At 32.3% G+C, this 18283-nt stretch overlaps 1 protein-coding gene across 1 annotated transcript in view; it reads right to left on the bottom strand.

Annotated features, from left to right (window-relative positions):
* The window catches only part of LOC130453029 (matrix metalloproteinase-25-like), a 35425-nt gene extending 24819 nt beyond the window's left edge, over positions 1–10606 (bottom strand). Inside the window, exon 1 of the mRNA XM_056792614.1 lies at positions 10376–10606. Coding sequence (XP_056648592.1) covers positions 10376–10483 — 108 coding nt within the window. The 5' untranslated portion in view covers positions 10484–10606. The remainder of the gene's footprint in view (positions 1–10375) is intronic.
* Positions 10607–18283: the final 7677 nt, after the last annotated feature.

The following is an 18283-nucleotide window of genomic DNA, read 5'->3' as shown; positions in this document are numbered from 1 at the left end:
TCCATCATAAGGGCGTTAGAGGAACGAGAAATGGAAATACTTATTCTAAACATTTCCACTGCTTCTACAGTAAAGGGCTGTCTGCAAGGCGGAGTCTTGTAGCCAGTGATCATTGGAAGTGGACAAAATTCTCAATAGACTTAGCGGCGTTGGATTTACAGTTCTAGGCTACGCAGATGATCTAGTAATAGTAGTAAGGGGCAAGAATGAAGGTATAATCTCTATCCAGATGCAAACAGCCCTAACCACAATCAAAATCTGGGTTAATGAAGAGCAGCGATAAACCCCTGTAAAACCAGACACTAAAACTAAGGCCAATAAATCTTCTAGGATTCTAAAGGTAATACAGCTAGAAATATTTGACAAACTAATTAACCAAATGGATAGCATATTGGACAAAGAGCCTATTTGAAGTAGTAATTAATGACCGCCAAATATGGGTCAATAAAAATCTTCCGAAAGCTCGAAATGTATCTCTCTGGTACACAGATGGTTCGAAGTTCGCGCAAGGATCTGGGCTGGGTATTTCTGGACCAAAGTACAAGTTATTCATATCTCTAGGAACATCACTAACACTAGAGGCCTCTCTAAAAAGTATATCTACACTCTTTCAAATGACTTAGCTGCCTTTAAGGTCCAGAAAGCTATTGAGTGCACATTCAAACTTCTGTGGGAGTGTTAATAAAAATTTGAAAGCACTAGCTAACAAAAACAAAGTAACCCTAATGTAGATTCCAGGCCACCAGGGTATATTAGAAAATAAGGAAGAAAACAGCCTTGCCAAAAAAGGGGCAACGACTCCATACCTTGGACCAGAGCCCTACTGTGGCGTCAAGAGATGCCACATCAATAACGATTTGAACGAATGGCTAAAGAATCAGATGGTGTCTTACTGGAGAAACACTCCAGCCCTAATACATTAAAAGATTCATAACCATATCAGCTAAGAAGTCTGAAGAACTTCTCGTAATAACTAGCAAAGACTCGAAACTGGTGATCGGTCTTCTGACAGGTCACTGCCCCGTTAAATATTACGATGGGTATAGCAGAGGACTACAACTACAGATTCTGCAAGCAAGCTATGGAAACAGCAGAGCATCTACACTGCGAATGTTCTGTCCATTTCGCTAAAAGGTTTAACTAAAACCATATAATTTAGGAACCCTCCATAATAATTCGTAAAACATTCAACTGCCCATTATAGAATTCAGTATACAGTAAGGTCCATCATGTGAAAGAGTTCAAATAGTTCTAATAATTATTCTGTTGTTGCACTATTGGAATTCTTGTATACATAATAATTTTAGACAGCAAGCAATTTAGATACTGGTCTTGAAGATAATATTAGTTTTAATATGTTTTGAAATTTAACAATATTGGTTATTGGCAAAATAAGCTCTTTTGGAGAACTCGTTTAATATAACTTAATCACTCATAATATTACAAGAGCTTTCAAAGTAACAGATTATTTCTCGAGATGTAATGTCTTATCTAGTTTTTTATTTTAACCATGTTAGGATGATATTTTTTTCTTCCTATATTGTAAGTAACATATTTTGATACTGTTTTGAGGGACATTAGTGACAATTTCCAAAAAGGTATCTATTGCCCCTGACAACGGATTGTAAGTGAACTTGATGATAGGTTGTAAGTCAACTTGGGTGGTGATAATTTATGACATAGCAGACATCTCTTTTACTCATTTACAAAAAATATTATATTCATGAAGTTTTAATTACAAACAGGGATAATTCTCTCAATTTTTTGTTTCATCAACAACGTCAAACTAACTAAATTATTTATTCTCCTTTTTGCTCTAAGTTTTGGTTACTTACAAATATCTATGTTTCCTCTATGGAAAGAGTGGAATTGAGTATGGAATAAACAATCATAAGTAAATTAGATTGAGGTTTTAATACAGTGAAATTACGCCAAAAGCGCAGTTTCTGAATTTGTAGTTGCAGTCGTTTGTCACAAGTATTGATACCTTTTGGCATAGCATACCTGTACCTTATACAAATAAATCATGGAAATTCATTCCAATTTTTGACAATAAACTGTCAGCTTGACGTTAATAAAATAACAATGTTTATGATGCTGTAGAAACCAGTCAAAGTCGTCTATAATTTCATGCGAGAAGTATCCAGTTAAATTTACAAAGTATGAATTCTTATATACTTCACAGAATGTGAAGCAATATGAATGTGAGCAATAACGACAACATCCACGAGAGCGTGGCGTACGTGTTTTATACGGCGATAACGGCAATACCGAAATGTATATACAGGGTGTGATATACGTACATGTTTTGTGAATAATGGCAGAGTAGGGCATATTGTTTTGTTGATAATGATCTGACTTTATGTGGGAAATATGCAGATGCCCACCGAACAAGCGACGCCACAAGATTGGCAGCGAATAACGACGTGTGGTATTAAAGTTCACAGTATGAAGGAATGGGAGGTTATGAGTTTAGAGAAATAGGCGAAGTTTCAAAGATCACCGTGACGTCAAGTATAAAATCTGCATTACCGACTTAGACAGAATGCAAACCTCTGACAATGGAAAATAACACCTCCCTCTTTCTCTCTCTCTTTCCAAAAACAACACATCATCACTCATAGACCAGTGCTACACATACACTACTAATATTGACGGTAAAATAGAAAAACATATTTGTGGGATTATTCCTACTACGACTTCTACATGCACAAATTAAAATTGATAGATAAATAACGACAAACACATTGACTCTAGCCGCAAAAAGCGATAGTCGTTACTTGAAGCTGCTCATATTATTTAACTTAATCGCGATAACGGTAAAAATAATTGTTGTTGAATCAAACGGAAAATAGCCGCACCCAAAATGAATAACAATTTGAATGGATTATGAAAATACTGATTTTGTTACGTCATCAACACACACATGCATTACTACAAACTGCAAGATTTTTCACATAATCTTACATAACTCGAAAAACAATGGACACACCCAAAAATTATTTACCACTTTTACCACAATAAGATCATAGCCATCATGTACGTATGGTTCCAAAAATCATTCTCTCTTTCTCTCTAGTATATATACACATAAATCGTTTTTATACGATACAAACATTTTGGCTTGGAGTGTTTAATCAGTTCCCAAATAGGTGTGGCACAATATTTGTCTGTACTTGACTATACTTCCTATAAGTCGCAATATTTCATAAACCTCAAATTCCTATTTGAGTTGCGCCAACCTCTTCATATGTTTTACTACTATTTAGCTGGGTGGAATAGTTAAGTGAAAATGGGTTGGTTGATTTGAAAATGGTAATAGGACGTTTGAATATTGGCAAACATCTCAAGGAGGCAAATCTATTTATATGAAAATCTGAATTTAGATCGTGATATGCGCAATTATCGGTTTGCAATGATCAAATTTATTCATGTCGTTTGTAATTTCTCCCCTTCTTTTGTTTGGAAAGGCTACGATAACATGCTTTGGAGTTTCAATTTTCGTACTTGACCTCCCATTCCTTCTTACTGTTACTTTAATACGTCATACAATATTTCCCGCACTCCATATCTCCTTAACTACATAATGTCGTTATTTGCTTCCAATCTAGCTATTATTAACAGTCATATGTCAATGCCCTTGTGGTCGCATATCTCCCACGTCGCTTGTTTGCTAGTCATTCGCAATGACATAGCTCCCGTACGTCACGCTCCTGTCGATGTCGATAGTATACGTAAAAGCAGATTTTGCAGATAAAGAGCGTAACTATTATTTGGAAGGGCTGAGAAGATTGAAGCATCTCTTTTCTTATATAGTGTACAGACTTGAAGAAAGCTGTGTTGAAAAATAAAAATGATTATCGAAAAAAATGTGTTATCGTAAACTCAATATCGAATTTTCAGCTAATTATTAGGAAGTAATAGTTTATATATAATCAACTCAATATTTCTGATCCTATATGTTTACAATCAATTTTTTCATTCCATCGTTTTTAGTTTTTATATAGCTAATAATAGCTTTGGAGTATTTATTTTTACATATCCAACAATAATTGTGGCTTTGAATTGAGAGTGAGTTCTACACTACCTATCCAATATTTGATTCTAAAACAGATAACTTAGATTGTGATATCGTATTTTTGGGAGTTGTCCATTTCTAACTTAGAAGTGATACAGTTTAAAATATTATTTGATACTTGAATTTCATAATTAGTATATAATGTTGGTTCGTAATGTTATAAAAAAAGAAAGCCGTGAAATTTGAGGAATTTAGCAATGGATCTGAATAAATAGTAATCTGACGTTGCAAGGTCTAGACTAAATGCTGGATATGGTAGGAGCTCAACACCAACCTAGATGATTTTATTCCCCCTAACTTTTGCAGTATGTGGTTAGTTAGTGAGTTGGATAGTGCTTAGTTAACCGCTTAACTGCTATAGTTGCTTCGAAGATTATTTTGCAATAATGTCTTAGTAATACACGAATTTCGTATTCATCGCACTCCATACTATTTATTATAAAAACGTACTGCGTCGACAATAAACAAAGAGAAAATGATCAGAAGAAGCAAAAGCGATTGTTTTTTTTTTATAAAATTACAGACTAGTGTTAACAAGTTATGATATGTTTAAATTGAGACGTAGGAATTTTCACAAATGAACACCAACATAACTTATGTATTATTGGTGATGACTATTGAACCCTCGGTTAGAGCTCAATTGAACAAGTTAGCTATGGATAATATACTTTATTCAGAACGTCACTTATTCACAATCATTTTTGTATTACATTATGTAGAGCTATTAATTAGTATGCCAATAGTTGATGCTAAGGACGATGCCTGATTGTCACTAGCTATCGATTGAATTTTTAATTCAACTCACAGTACTTGAGGGGGGGGGAAACTCTTCAATCCTCCCCGCTTGGTTATAGATTATGCTTATTAATTACAGCATGCATAATTTGTATGCTACACCCCCGCCGCAAAGCAAAGAAACTTTATTTTCAATTTATTCATATAAAAACGTTTTGTGTGCGTAGGTGAATTTGTATAAGTAAATATGATTTATCTCTTAAAAGAAATATTTATTTGAATTTACATTTTTCTATGTACATATTATTAACCTGATTTATTTTATGTATCTGGATTTTCAATAAGTAAATTTCAAAATAGTAAAAGGTTTTTTTGGAGTTTAAATCCTTTTTTCATTTTAATTTTATTTATTTTAGATGAAAATGTGTTAAAGACTATTGAGAATACCTTACAGTCAAAAGCCGTAGATTTGGAAAATTATTTTATGATGAGAGGTAAGATAAACTAATTTTTCTCATTTTTGAAGGAATTTGTCTCTAATTTCACATACGGTATTGACGCCGCCCCTGTGCGAAAGACAACAATTTTTTGCCGAGTCTCGTGAAGCGAACACAAAGGCCGGCACAACCTAATATAAGATTAGGACACAACCAGTCAAGTTTTTGAGAGTTTTACACGATTCACATGGTATATTTTAAATTTTTTTGTGCATGTTTACTCAAGTTCGCAGAATACGGGAAAATTTTTTATTATTGTTTTAAGGAAAAAAAGTGATTCTTCATAGGAAGTTCTGCCTAGTGTGAAACCTAAAATGCTACAATCAGGAACAATTTATTTTTCTTTATTTTGTTTGAATAGTAGAAACTACCTAATTATTATTATAGAGCATCGTCAAAAAATATACTTTTAATCGATATTTAAATCGTGGAATCATGTGTACAAAATTTTCAAATAGTAGTGCAACGAATATAAAAAAGTGTATTTTGGAAGAAAGCAATTTTGTTTTTAAAGTAAGAAAAAAATATAGCAATACACAAACCCAGAAAAAACCAGTGTGATACCGTCTTGGCAATATATCAGAAGAATTTTACGATTCACATTTTGCCAAGAAAACACGTGGCCCACAGGCTAAATCATGACATGTTAGTAAAGCAAGCGATAAAAAATAGAATTGGTGGTAACAATGGATCTTCAGAGTGTATCAATTGATCCTAAGACGGAAGCTTATGCAATGTACTACATATAGAAGCTGCAAGTTCACAACTTTCTGGTTCTTCTCTTTCTGGACGTGGTTCTTCATACCATGTGTCAAATTTCGATTCTCATTAGTCAAAGTAACCATGTATCCCCCATTGAATTATATTTCATTGGGAGTCTGGAAATGGGGATTTTCCCGTGCGTGCGTGACAAATTGTCGTTTTAGGTTTCGACCCACACGGTAAGTCATGTGAACACGGAAAAATCCATTTCTGGGAGAGTAATGAATGATACTTTTCATTATACTTATCTGAAAACACCGTAAAAAGGATGAGAATTAAATTTACAGCTCTGTATTTTCAAAATAATCATAATACATACTAATAGTACACAATCCAGATATTTCTAAAAACATATTAGAGATAGGAGCTGATTTGTTACCAACAAAATCCACATCGAGATATGAATACGAGTATCAACTTTATAGAGAATGGCAGGATCTCAAAAAAGTTCAAACTGTATGTGATATTTTTCTAGTTTATTTGTTTTATTTAAAATCGAATCTTCAGACGAAAAATATCTACTTGCAAAAGTGATTTTAGTGTTTGGGAACTGTTTTACTATTACCAATGAGGGATGTATAGTCGACCCCGTGTACTTTACCATAAATATCCACATTTACGGCAAAAAAATATGAACAGCAGAATATTATTTTTTGCATATCGGAATCGTAGGGTTACGCCCAACATGTTAGATGTCATACCATCAGCGCTGTCCCGCTGCAAAATACCTTAAAGTAAAAAATTCCGAAGAATATACCGAACATGGTTTTTCGGAAACCATGCTTGTAGAAATCGGCCCTCATTTGCTCACTCTGAAAAGACATAGAAGAATCCATACAAAGAAAAATAGAAGTATTTTTAAAATGGTTCAACTCTTCGCAGTTGCAAATACCACCTCTGTGTCATTCCATCAGGAAAATAAAAGCATCTGCGTCTGCTTCAACATCTTTAGTTCTAAAGAAGGAAATACCGACTCTACTTCTGTAATAATATAAATTGTGCGATGTTACTTTTAAAACCAACGATTCCTAAATCTACTAATTATGTTGTTGCTTTCAGAAAAGTCATCTCTCTTCAAATCTAATTTCAATTGTATTTTTTAATTAGCGTTAAAAAAAATCGGAGATGACCGAGAAAAATGTTCCTTACGATGTTCTGGAAATGCCACCTTTACGTCTTCATAAAAACAAGTGAAAACAAGGTTTTTTCATAAAGTACTACATCACTTAATAAGTCGTGTGACTGAGATACAGATGGCGCTGGCATTGTCCAGTCCTTATGACGCTTATGAAGTACCGGCTTTCAAAAAACTATGTGTAAAATTTCATGACATTATTATTAGTGAGAAAAAAGTGACAGCCATGACACACAATTGTTTCCTCATCCACCGTATAGTTCAGATTGGCCTCACGTGTCTAATGGTTATTCGCTGATCTCAAAAAAAATGCTCTCCTGTGAAAAATTAATCTTAAATCAAGAAGCAATTGGTGAAGCTGGAGCTTATTTTGAGGCAAAAGACAAATCCTTCTACAAGAATGGCATCGAGAAGTTAGAGAAGCGTTGGAATGATTCCATTTCTCTTAAAAGAGATTACATTAATGAATAAAATCGATTTTTGGCAAAAAATGTGTTTTTCTTGGTTAGTCACACGACTTAATGAGTAGTTTTACTTTGATATTTGAATCTACTTATAATTTATAATGTTGTGATGTCACATTGTTGTTCTGTAGATTATTTTTCGCGTTGTTTACCTTGCCCTCAATGTGTTCAGTGTCAAAATCGTATTCTGCTAAGTCAAGACGCATTCTTGTCAGCCTGGCCGATGCTTGTTTTAGTGAGTACATTCAACGATTTTATACCACAACGGATTCCAACCATTTTTCTTCCAATTGCTGACAGTTTGATTCACCCTGCTTTATGACCTTGGACGCATAGGCATTTGGAAGGTTAATGTCTAAAAGTTCTTGAGAAAATACAGCTCATGCTCTTACTTTGATGCATCTGTGATAATAGTAAATGGTTTAGTGTAGTTTGGGTATTGTAAACATAAAAAAGATGAGTTTCTCTTTTAAAGTTTAAAGGCTTTTTGCTTTTTGTTGTACCAATCAAATTTCAATCGCTTCCTTAAGAGTTGATTGAGAGGATTTATAATTGTAGCATTTCCACGTATCGCCACCTCATCGGCTATTTATATCCAAACGACTGACAATAATCCTTTGCCGGTGACTTTATGTCCTACTGCATTTAATTTAATTTAATTTGATACGATTTTAGGTTGTGTGATCTGCATGTTTCGAGCATATAATGAAGATTTTTTGAATGATGCTGTTCGGATCATCCAAGCTGTTCCTTTTTTATTTAAATTAACGGATAGTTCCCTTGATGCGTTACAAACTAAAGTTGTTAGAATATTTCGTATCCCGTAGCATTTCAATTTCGTTATCCTCTCTTCGTTTTAATCGTTGTCCTGTTTCTTATTTATTTCATTAATCTCATTATTTGGCTCAATATTATCTTCTGTTTTCATCAGTAGTTGTTTAAAATACGATTCCCATCTTTCCATTATTTTTGCTTCTTCTGTTAATAATCTACCATATTCATATTTTATGTATATTTCGTCTTATTTTTTACCTTATTCTGAATATTGAATGGTTTCCTTAGCTGTTTCTTTCCAGCTTGTTACCAAAATCTATCGCAACTCGTTCTCATTGCTTCTGCCTCCTACGTCTTTTTTCCGTTATCTTGTTCATTATTTCCATTTCCCTAACTGTACATACGCGTTTGAATTTACTGTCAGTTATGGCTAAATCCCTCACTAGATATATTTTTCTCTCTGCATTTCCTACTGTTTCTTTCTTCAGGTCATGCTAAAATTAGTGTGATTTTATTATCATCTTCAATTGGCTAATATGTTGTTTCTTATGCAATTCTATTGTCATTATTTTTTTATTGAGGCTCCTATTTGTGAGTACTTTGACTAGGTATTTGTGTATTAAACAAGCTATGCTGTTGCTACCCTTTTCGTTCAATGTTCACCACTATGAAGTATTATGTCCGTTGTTCAGTTTGATTTTCCCTTTTTTCTTTGTTTCCGTTAGGTTCAAAATAGAAATTTACGATATTTCAAGCTCATTCTCCAGCTCTATCTTTTTCTATTGATACTTATAGTGTTCCATTTTCCAAGCATTCACTTTTTATTCTTTTTACACTGTGTTATTTTTTATGCTTGGTGGTTGCTTTGGTTTTTTACTTACTTGTATATCTGTCTTTATTAGTTTTTCACCTTCTTCTTTAGCAGCTACTCTAACGATTCCTCTCTAGGTGATCTACTACTGATTCTTCTTCTACCTTTTGTCATTTTACATCCTCGTCTTCGTCGTCTCTTTACATATTCAAGCTTTTCCTTTATTTCGATGTTTGATAAGCTTTATTGTTGATAATAAGTTTATTTTCCAGTTGCTCTTGCTCTTGGCTGTAGTTGCCTACTTTCTTCCAAGAATTCATTAGAATAACCCTTCTCAACCTAAAAATCAGTCCACTTCACTTAACAGAATTTCCATATTCTTAATTGAACTGAATTCATTCTCTTTATATTTTCCAATTCTTCTAATGTCTTCCATTTCAGTTTTTTTCAAGTTAACGCCTATTACTTTGTCTTCAGTAATATTCTCATTTTCAGTGTTTGTATCTGACTAGTCTTCAAGGATAAGATGTTTATTATTTCTCACTTCTTAATCTAGCAGTTCATTCCTTTTTTCCTGTTTCATGTCTTTATTCTGTAAAATCTAGTTTTCTTTTTTTCCTCCTCTACTTTTAGAAATAGGTTTTCTAATTATTCATCCATATCTTTTAATTTGATTTCTATCCAGGTGAACAGTTCCTCTATATAACAGTTCCTACAATATAAGCACAAGCCGGCAACACCGGAATTTATTTTGTTGTATCTCCGTCATTTTCAATATCTGTTTCCGTTTTATGTAAATAATATTTTATTTTCACTCACTATTACTATTTGCAAAATTATTTCTAACAATAAATTTCAATTTTCGGGTAACATACATATAAGAAATAAAAATGACGGTTCACACTTTTACACCCAATTGTCACCCAAATAACCTATATTAATTAATTTATTATCTCATATCATAAATGAAATTTGTAATTGTTATAAATTTGATTGATTTTTCTAATTCTAGTGATATTCGTTTCTTAGATTTTCCTACAAAACCAATAGACCTTACTTATAAAAGGAGATGATAAAACATTTAAATAAAAAAAAAAAAACTAGAAATATTTTACTTACAGCTTTAACATTAGGAATCTGACGTGGTCTATTCGATTCATTATAAAAAGGATATGAGGTCCCAAAATGGAGGGCACAAATAATAACAAAACAAAATTTCCACCTCATTTATGATCACGAAGAATTGAGGACAAGTATAACAGATAAAATATAAAACTTAACTATTGTTTTTTTCTCAAATTTCTCAGAATATAACCTTACGACACTAGTTAGTTGTATATGAGATAAGACGACATTCTGGTTGGGTAAAAATCATAGTAGGAATTCCGTGTATGTCATCTAAAGAATTACAAATAATATTTAAATATTTGATCAGGGGCTCACAAGCCTATTTTTTGAGGGGAGATTGCTTTAAATGTGAATGCGATGCTTGAAATTTTGAGAAATCACATATTAGTTTATCAAAAGACTTCGACAAGAAGGCAGGTTACATATAACTGTATTTTCAAAAAGTGGAAAAATGCGTTGACGAGCATGCGAACAATTACCATTACGTAACTTGTAGTGGAGCACAGGCAACGCAAAAAATTGATTGCTTGTAATGCACTCATTCACTAAATGTTCGTCTACGTCATTTGGATAATAATCAATAATATTACGTACACTTTCCAGATCTATGTGTTCTTGATTTTTGTCTTGCAAATCCATTAAAAATTTAAATTTTTTGCTATGGGTCTCATAGGCTTGGCTTCTACTATTTAAATCCATAATCATCTTATCCAACGCAACGTGTCTCTTTTAAATTTTTCTGCGCCGTTTATTGAGACTTTATCTGTAAATTTATGTGAAAATTTTGAAGTAATGCGTCTCTTATTTATGTCACTGTAGTCTGTTCCCACACTAGTACTTAATTTGTTAGCTTTCTCTTCGTATTCCTTTAGCTTTTGATCTGATTGTTGCCTTATGTTTTTCACGAACTCTCTTAATGACATAATTAACTTATTGCCTTCACCAATGTCCAAACCAGGACTCTGTATTTTTTTATTAATTACATTAAATATCTCCAAAATTCCTAGTTTCTAGTTTCATCAGGTTATTAAATGAATTTCGTGCCTCTTTTCGGAAATCCACTTTTTCATCGTCATTTTCGCCGAATCTATTGAGAATTTTCATAATGTCATCATAATTACTTTTCAAAGCTCTGACAGCATCAAAGTGACAAGACCATCTGGTCTGGTTTAAACTTTTTAATGTAAATTTTAGTTTTGTTTCACGATTTAACAGTTTTAACAGAATGCGCAGCACATGGCACGGATTTATTTTTTTTCTTTTACTAGTGCTTATACACCATTATAGATTCCGGCTATATTAGCAGCGTTGTCATATGACTGTCCCCTGCAATTATCCAGTACTAGTCCATTTGTTTCCAAAAAGGCTTGTAGAATATTAAATAAATATAAGCCAGTATGACTACTAATTTTAATGAAAGATACACATCTTTCATACACTTTTCCCCGAAAACAGTATCGTAATACAATAACAAGTTGGTCATCGTGAGACAGATCTGGGCTTGCATCCATCATAATTGAATTATACTTTGTCGTCGTTATTTATTTCAGTTATAATTTGTTTAATTATCTATTTACCCATAATCTCGATTATTTCCTCATATACAGTTTTTGATAAATATGATATTACAGGGTTTGGTCGCAGCTCTCGTTGTTCAATATGTTCACGTATGAATGGGTCGAATTCTGCCAATAGCTCTAGAGCACCCATAAAATTACCATTATGTGGAGAACCAAATACTTCCTCGGAACCTTTAAGTGCTAAGCCTCTTATACTCAAAAATTTTAGCACTGCAATAACATTGTGATAATATTCTGTTTCTTTATTTAATTGCTCCTGAAGTTGCTTATCTAAAATAGACTTATTTTCTTTTCGTGTCAACCACACTAACATTGAATTCTTGTGTTCATTAGAATTTTCGTGACTTTCTAAACAAAATCCTATGTGTTTCCAATCAGAAGTTTTACAAAAAAGTTTGCAAGTCAAACAAAAAACAATACCAACCCTTTTTGAATAACATATTCAAAATCTTTCCAGTGATTAGCCATTTTTCATTTTTCTAGTGAAATACCTATTTGAAAAAGATCTGTTTTGTTTCTTATATTTCTTCATTGAAGCTGAATATGTATATATTCTTCGGATCTTTATTTTGAAAGTCAGTCATTTCATGAGAAAGGACGAAATTAGTAAAATCATTATTTAGCAAATCTGGCCACAAACCCACGTCAACATATTTCTCAAACTCAAACTTAATATTTTCTAAATTTCTTTCAACCTCGGTATCGGTATTACCTTCCTTTTGCTGAGCACCAATTTCGTTTTTAGATGAACCAGAGGGTTGCTGGAAGTTAAGATATTGCACATTTTCATCGTTGGTATTTTTTTCTGGTTTTGCGATTAGATTCTCTCCGCATAAAATACCCATTACGTTTTTTACTGGATTTATAGATATTTCATTCGCGTTTATATGTTTTAAAAAAAGTTTCAATTTTTGCGCATTTATTTCTTTCTTTTTCTCGACCAAACTGTAATTTTCTTTTTTCAGCTCCACTTTTATATTTTCTAGCAGACATATTGTAAAATAAGATATTTTTCTGAAAATAAACAAAGAACTGGATAGAACTTTTAATTTTAATACCTACTTTATAATGAATGTAGCAATTCACAAATTATCATTAAATATCGGACGAGTTCGATTCATTTAGTTTTAAAAACTGAAATAAAAATAAAAAAGTCATGATTTATAATTCTTTCTACTTGCGTACTGCCTATAAAAAGCAGGAAGTCTACTTATGCTAAATACTTTCAATTTTAGTAAATTAAAAGAAAGGTCCGGCCCTTATAACTTTTAAGTTATCTATCACTTATAAACTAAACACGCGCACTAAACACATTTCTAACAATAACAAAGTCAATTGGTTAATATAGTCGACAATAGCAGATGTGCGGAAAAATAACAAAATTGCGTTGGGCGATAAGTGGAGGGAAGTACCCAGTAATAGACAATACATGAAATACACCGACCGAAAACAAGCGAAAACAAACATCCGTTTGATGGATGCGCACACGGGTTGATTGATCGTAGTGTTGCCATCCTTATAATCGGATTTTTTTAAATTCTAGATAATTTTTATTATTGACAATATCGTCTATTGGTTTCAGTTCGGTTGGGGGCCCTCTGTATTTTGTGTTTTGTGATCACAGTAATCTTCAGTCAATTCATGGATGGAAAGTTCTGCATAAGGATTGTATTTATTCTTTTATTACAAGTTTCCAGTATAAAAATCGCTAGATAGTTTCCACACAGTACCATGTACACTGTGGATCGTCAGTTTACGACTAAATTTTATATTCTTGTAGGTAATGAGACCTACTTGTTACATATTTTCATAAGTAAGTTCCCACTAAAGGATCACATACCAACTTCTGTGTTTTGATATATTTTTTAGTGTAAACATAAATTATTAACAACATATATGTGAACTTTTTGTGTCCACTAAAGTAACCAAAGTCACATCTGTGAAAACTTGTCACATAATATTTTGGTACTTATGTCTCTTTTTCCAGATAGTAAATAGAGGACATAATTTACATACACAATCTCAAACCCTCTAAACCTAAGCTACAAATGCTCACTTACTCACACCCAAATACTAGGATATTCATTATGCGCTTCAATATCTAAACCTTAAGACATAGATACATGTGCCTACGCAAACACATTAATGCGCATATATCTACTTATGTAAATCACCCACATACGGGTCCTCGGAAGTGATCGCAAATAGACGTTTTTGGATCTATTATGATAGGAAATTTCGAATTGAGAATAAGGTAAGATTGTTAATTTCAGCCCCTCATAATGTAATAGAAAAAAATTGGAAAAGTACTGGTGGATAAGCCATTGCGATTGCCCTGTTTTCACAAAATTTCAACCCAGTGGTTTCGATCATAAACCCTTCTTTTTTCCATTGTTATGCAAAAAGCTCCTATAACCCTGCAACAATTTATTAAAATTTTGTTTTATTGCACAGATGAAGCCTTTATAATACTTGAATCAAAACATGTAGCAGTGAACTGCATTGGCACGTTATTAACGTGAGGTATTACCCTTTTTTATGTTCCCAACGAGTTGTTATTGATCGAAACTTAACCAATTATGTTAATCACATGGAAATACAAATATTTCTGAATCATAATGAATAATGAAGAGATATTTATTGCTGCCTTTAAGCAATAATCAATATTTTTAAGCAAAAATCGTTATTTTATACTCGTTATAAAACAGGAAAGTTGAATTCGTTATTTTTAATTTTCTTATTAGTCATTTCATTACGAGTATGTTGGAAATATGAGGAATAACCTAACCCAGGGACAGACTAGTATTCATCATATGACACTGATGCTTGACACTGAATTCAAATATCACATAGTACAAATGTATAGAGCGTCAATCATAAAGTTAATCATTGTTTAATTTTCCACATTTGTTTGCTTCGTTGTTTGTGAAGGAATCGCATTTGCTTTTTGCATTTCAGCCATAATCAATTACTATATTTCCCATGTGAAATCTTCCTAGAAATAGTCTACTTCTCTCAACTACAAAATATAAACAAAAAAACAGACATAAACTCTCAGCGAAATTTATTCCTTCTTACTTTTATTAGATTCATATCACTTTTTTGGACTGAATCACAGTAATGCAACTTCAATAAACCTAGCATAATATAAAATCTTTAGCTTCATTTTGATAGACCAAGTAGCTTCCACTGGTCACTCGATCGATCGATCAATAAGGGGCGTTTCCCCAGCGTACCCTTCCCCCAGAACCTCTTATGCTCGGAACCAGATTGAGGATTTCCACGGGCTTACCAATATATATATATATATATATATATATATATATATATATATGTAATATTCAATAAAATTCAATTGAAAATCGCAGATTTAAAATTTTTAACTACAGAAGAAACCGATTCTCATTGGTTTTCAGTTGTGACGTCATAGGTCTGATAGTAACATTGAGCAGTTGTCTGATTGGTTATCGTTGCCGGCAATGTAGCGTATGCTGTTGTAATTCTGTTTTTATTTATTAGTTACGTATAAATAAAATATTTTTCTATATATAAGATTAAAGTGATTGAAACTTTTATGTATTGAGTTCTTACATTATTACATCACCTTAAAAATTAAAAGCGTAATAAACTTAATCACTATAAAATATATATTAAAATAAGTAAAATTTGAATTCTACTTACATTAAAATGATCCTGGTTAAAAATAATTGGATCTCGCCAAAACGACCATTTTTGTTTTAGTATATTCGAATTTCTTTTGCATCATAAAAAAAACTTTATTAGATGTTTTAGTCGTGATATTTTTACATCCTGGCACAAAATACGATTTATATGCCATTTTTCATATTATTCAAAGTTTAGTAATAATGCTTATTTTAGAATAACCGAGAGAATAACTGTTGTATTCACATTTTATCATATGTTCAGTGTTTATTTTATACCCATCACGACATGCAATACGGCGGCCTCACTGAAATGTTTATACAACCTACAAATTTTTCAATTTTGAATTTTCTCTATAATTATTGACCAAGCAATAAGGAAAATTCATAGTAAAAGTTGTATATAAACTATCCAAAACTATTTTATTCTCATACCATGTAAGTACCCTATTATATACTCTTATATTTATACACGGTTGAACTGTCATACAATCCACGACACGGAAACAATTACGATCTCTGGACGAAAACCTGCTCAGGTTGATTTTATTAGGTCTAAATGGATCAGTAATTAATGGTGTTCCCATAATATACTGATGTACATTAGCAGTTAATGCTATCTGACCGTTAGGGAATCCCTACAATGGTTTTTACTTCAAACAGGAATAGTTTGTTACCCTTTGTGGGCTATGACAACAACTGATTCAATTCAGTTATACACAAATAGTTCAGTCAAATCATAAATAAATAGAAATTAAGTTTGCAAAAATGACGCAAAAGTGATTAATATAATTTTAGGTTATTGTTGATTCTGGTTATATTTGTTTGTGATTTTTGATTAGAGCTCTTTTTAGCGAACATAAATTGTACATAAATTCCTATTTAGAACGTTTCACAACGTGGCTCGGTCTTAACATCGTATGCAAGCTATTTCAACTTATCAGTTTTATATTGAATAATTTTATCAATAAATATAAATTATTTGTATTTTAAATATCATTTTTGCGTCATATATGAATAATAATATATCAACATTTACATGTTATCATCATAATTGAATAGAGAATTATTATATCATTGATGAAATCTCATTGGTATAGAGAAAATAATAATAATAAATTTTTTGGTATATTTTCTAATCGGAGCTCGGTTCTGATTGTTAGTAGGTGACTACCTGAAATTTTGCAGCTATAAAATCGAATAAATTCAATTGAAAGTTATAATCTACCTAAACCAATTACAACAAATATAATACGTAAGTACTATTTACATTACAACTGATTCTATATAGTATTTACAAGTAATAAGACGAAATTCCATCTACAAACGGGTACCATCCTTATCGTTTATTAAAAAGAATCCACTTTTTATTTCTGTCTCAGTAGACAAGGTCGGACATACATATGTTAGTTAGTTAGTTAGCAGAAAATCGTATCAATATTTACTCAATATCAAAAATTATTATGGATAACAGTAATTCACAACAAATAATGCAGACCCTACATGAATATCATATTCGATCGTACTAGTACAAAATCAACGACCAAATTACGCACCAAAAGAACAAGCTATAATTTTTCCGTCACTTATCTCACCAAGAAAAATATTGTATTCTTCACGCATGGCCAAGGACAGAATTTGCATATATTTATCATCGAAATAGATGGTAAACAAATACAAATACAGATACCATAGTCAATCAAGCATTACGCATAATTACTGGAGCTTACAGAAGATCTCCCATCGAAAGCTTACAATAGCATAGTTGCAAGCAGCTCAAATTACGTTCGAATTCAGGAAAAGAGTCGACTATCCCTTTCATCAGAGAGTTTCTAAATATATCAGACAACGAGATATGCAGTTTCCTCCCATTCTATAATTAAATATTGATATACCTACCACATGGCTGATTAAAACTCCGAGCATTGACACAAGTTTGAATATCTTTAACAAGGCAGAAACGCCAGCCTTCCATGTATTCTAACTTCCAAAGAATATACACTAATATATCCAAAACCCCCAATTGAGTTTTGAGTTGGGGAATATTATCACGTCTCATAAACCTCACCTTAAATATAAATTACTTCACGTGAGCTCTGTATATTCAGAAGAAATATATAATATCAGATCAGTATTGGTGGAAATTCAATCACCAAACCTACAAAAAACTGTAATTATAACAGACTCCTTAAATACCTTGATCTGCTTAAAACATATCTATATCATCAACCTTCTTGAACTACAAGTCAAGGAACAATTGCTTCTAAAAAAACTTTTTATGGGTACCCTTTCATCAAGGAATATAAGGAAGTGAAGATGCTGACAAACACGCTACGGTTCGCAGTGATGCATATATAATGAATAGTGTAATATGCAGTAGCAAACTGAGTGGCAAAGATCATTTCAAAAACTAAAACAAATAAAGAAAAGTGTTGAACAATGGCCGAGAATATTCAATAATCGTCCAAAACAAGTAAGAATCGGTCACACTAAAATTAAGCACGAATATTTACTATGTAGAAGTAACAAACCTATGTGTGCTAATTGTAACCGCGAACTTACCGTAAGACATATAGTTTTAAAATGTACATTATACGTGTCGCAAAGAGAACAATGTAATTTTATAGAAAACATGGTTGATGCGAAAATAAAACATA

This window comes from Diorhabda sublineata, chromosome 2 (genome assembly GCF_026230105.1).
Source record: "Diorhabda sublineata isolate icDioSubl1.1 chromosome 2, icDioSubl1.1, whole genome shotgun sequence".
Classification (NCBI taxonomy): domain Eukaryota; kingdom Metazoa; phylum Arthropoda; class Insecta; order Coleoptera; family Chrysomelidae; genus Diorhabda; species Diorhabda sublineata.
The sequence above is the reverse complement of the archived record's forward strand: the minus strand, read 5'-3'. Positions and strand labels throughout refer to the sequence as shown.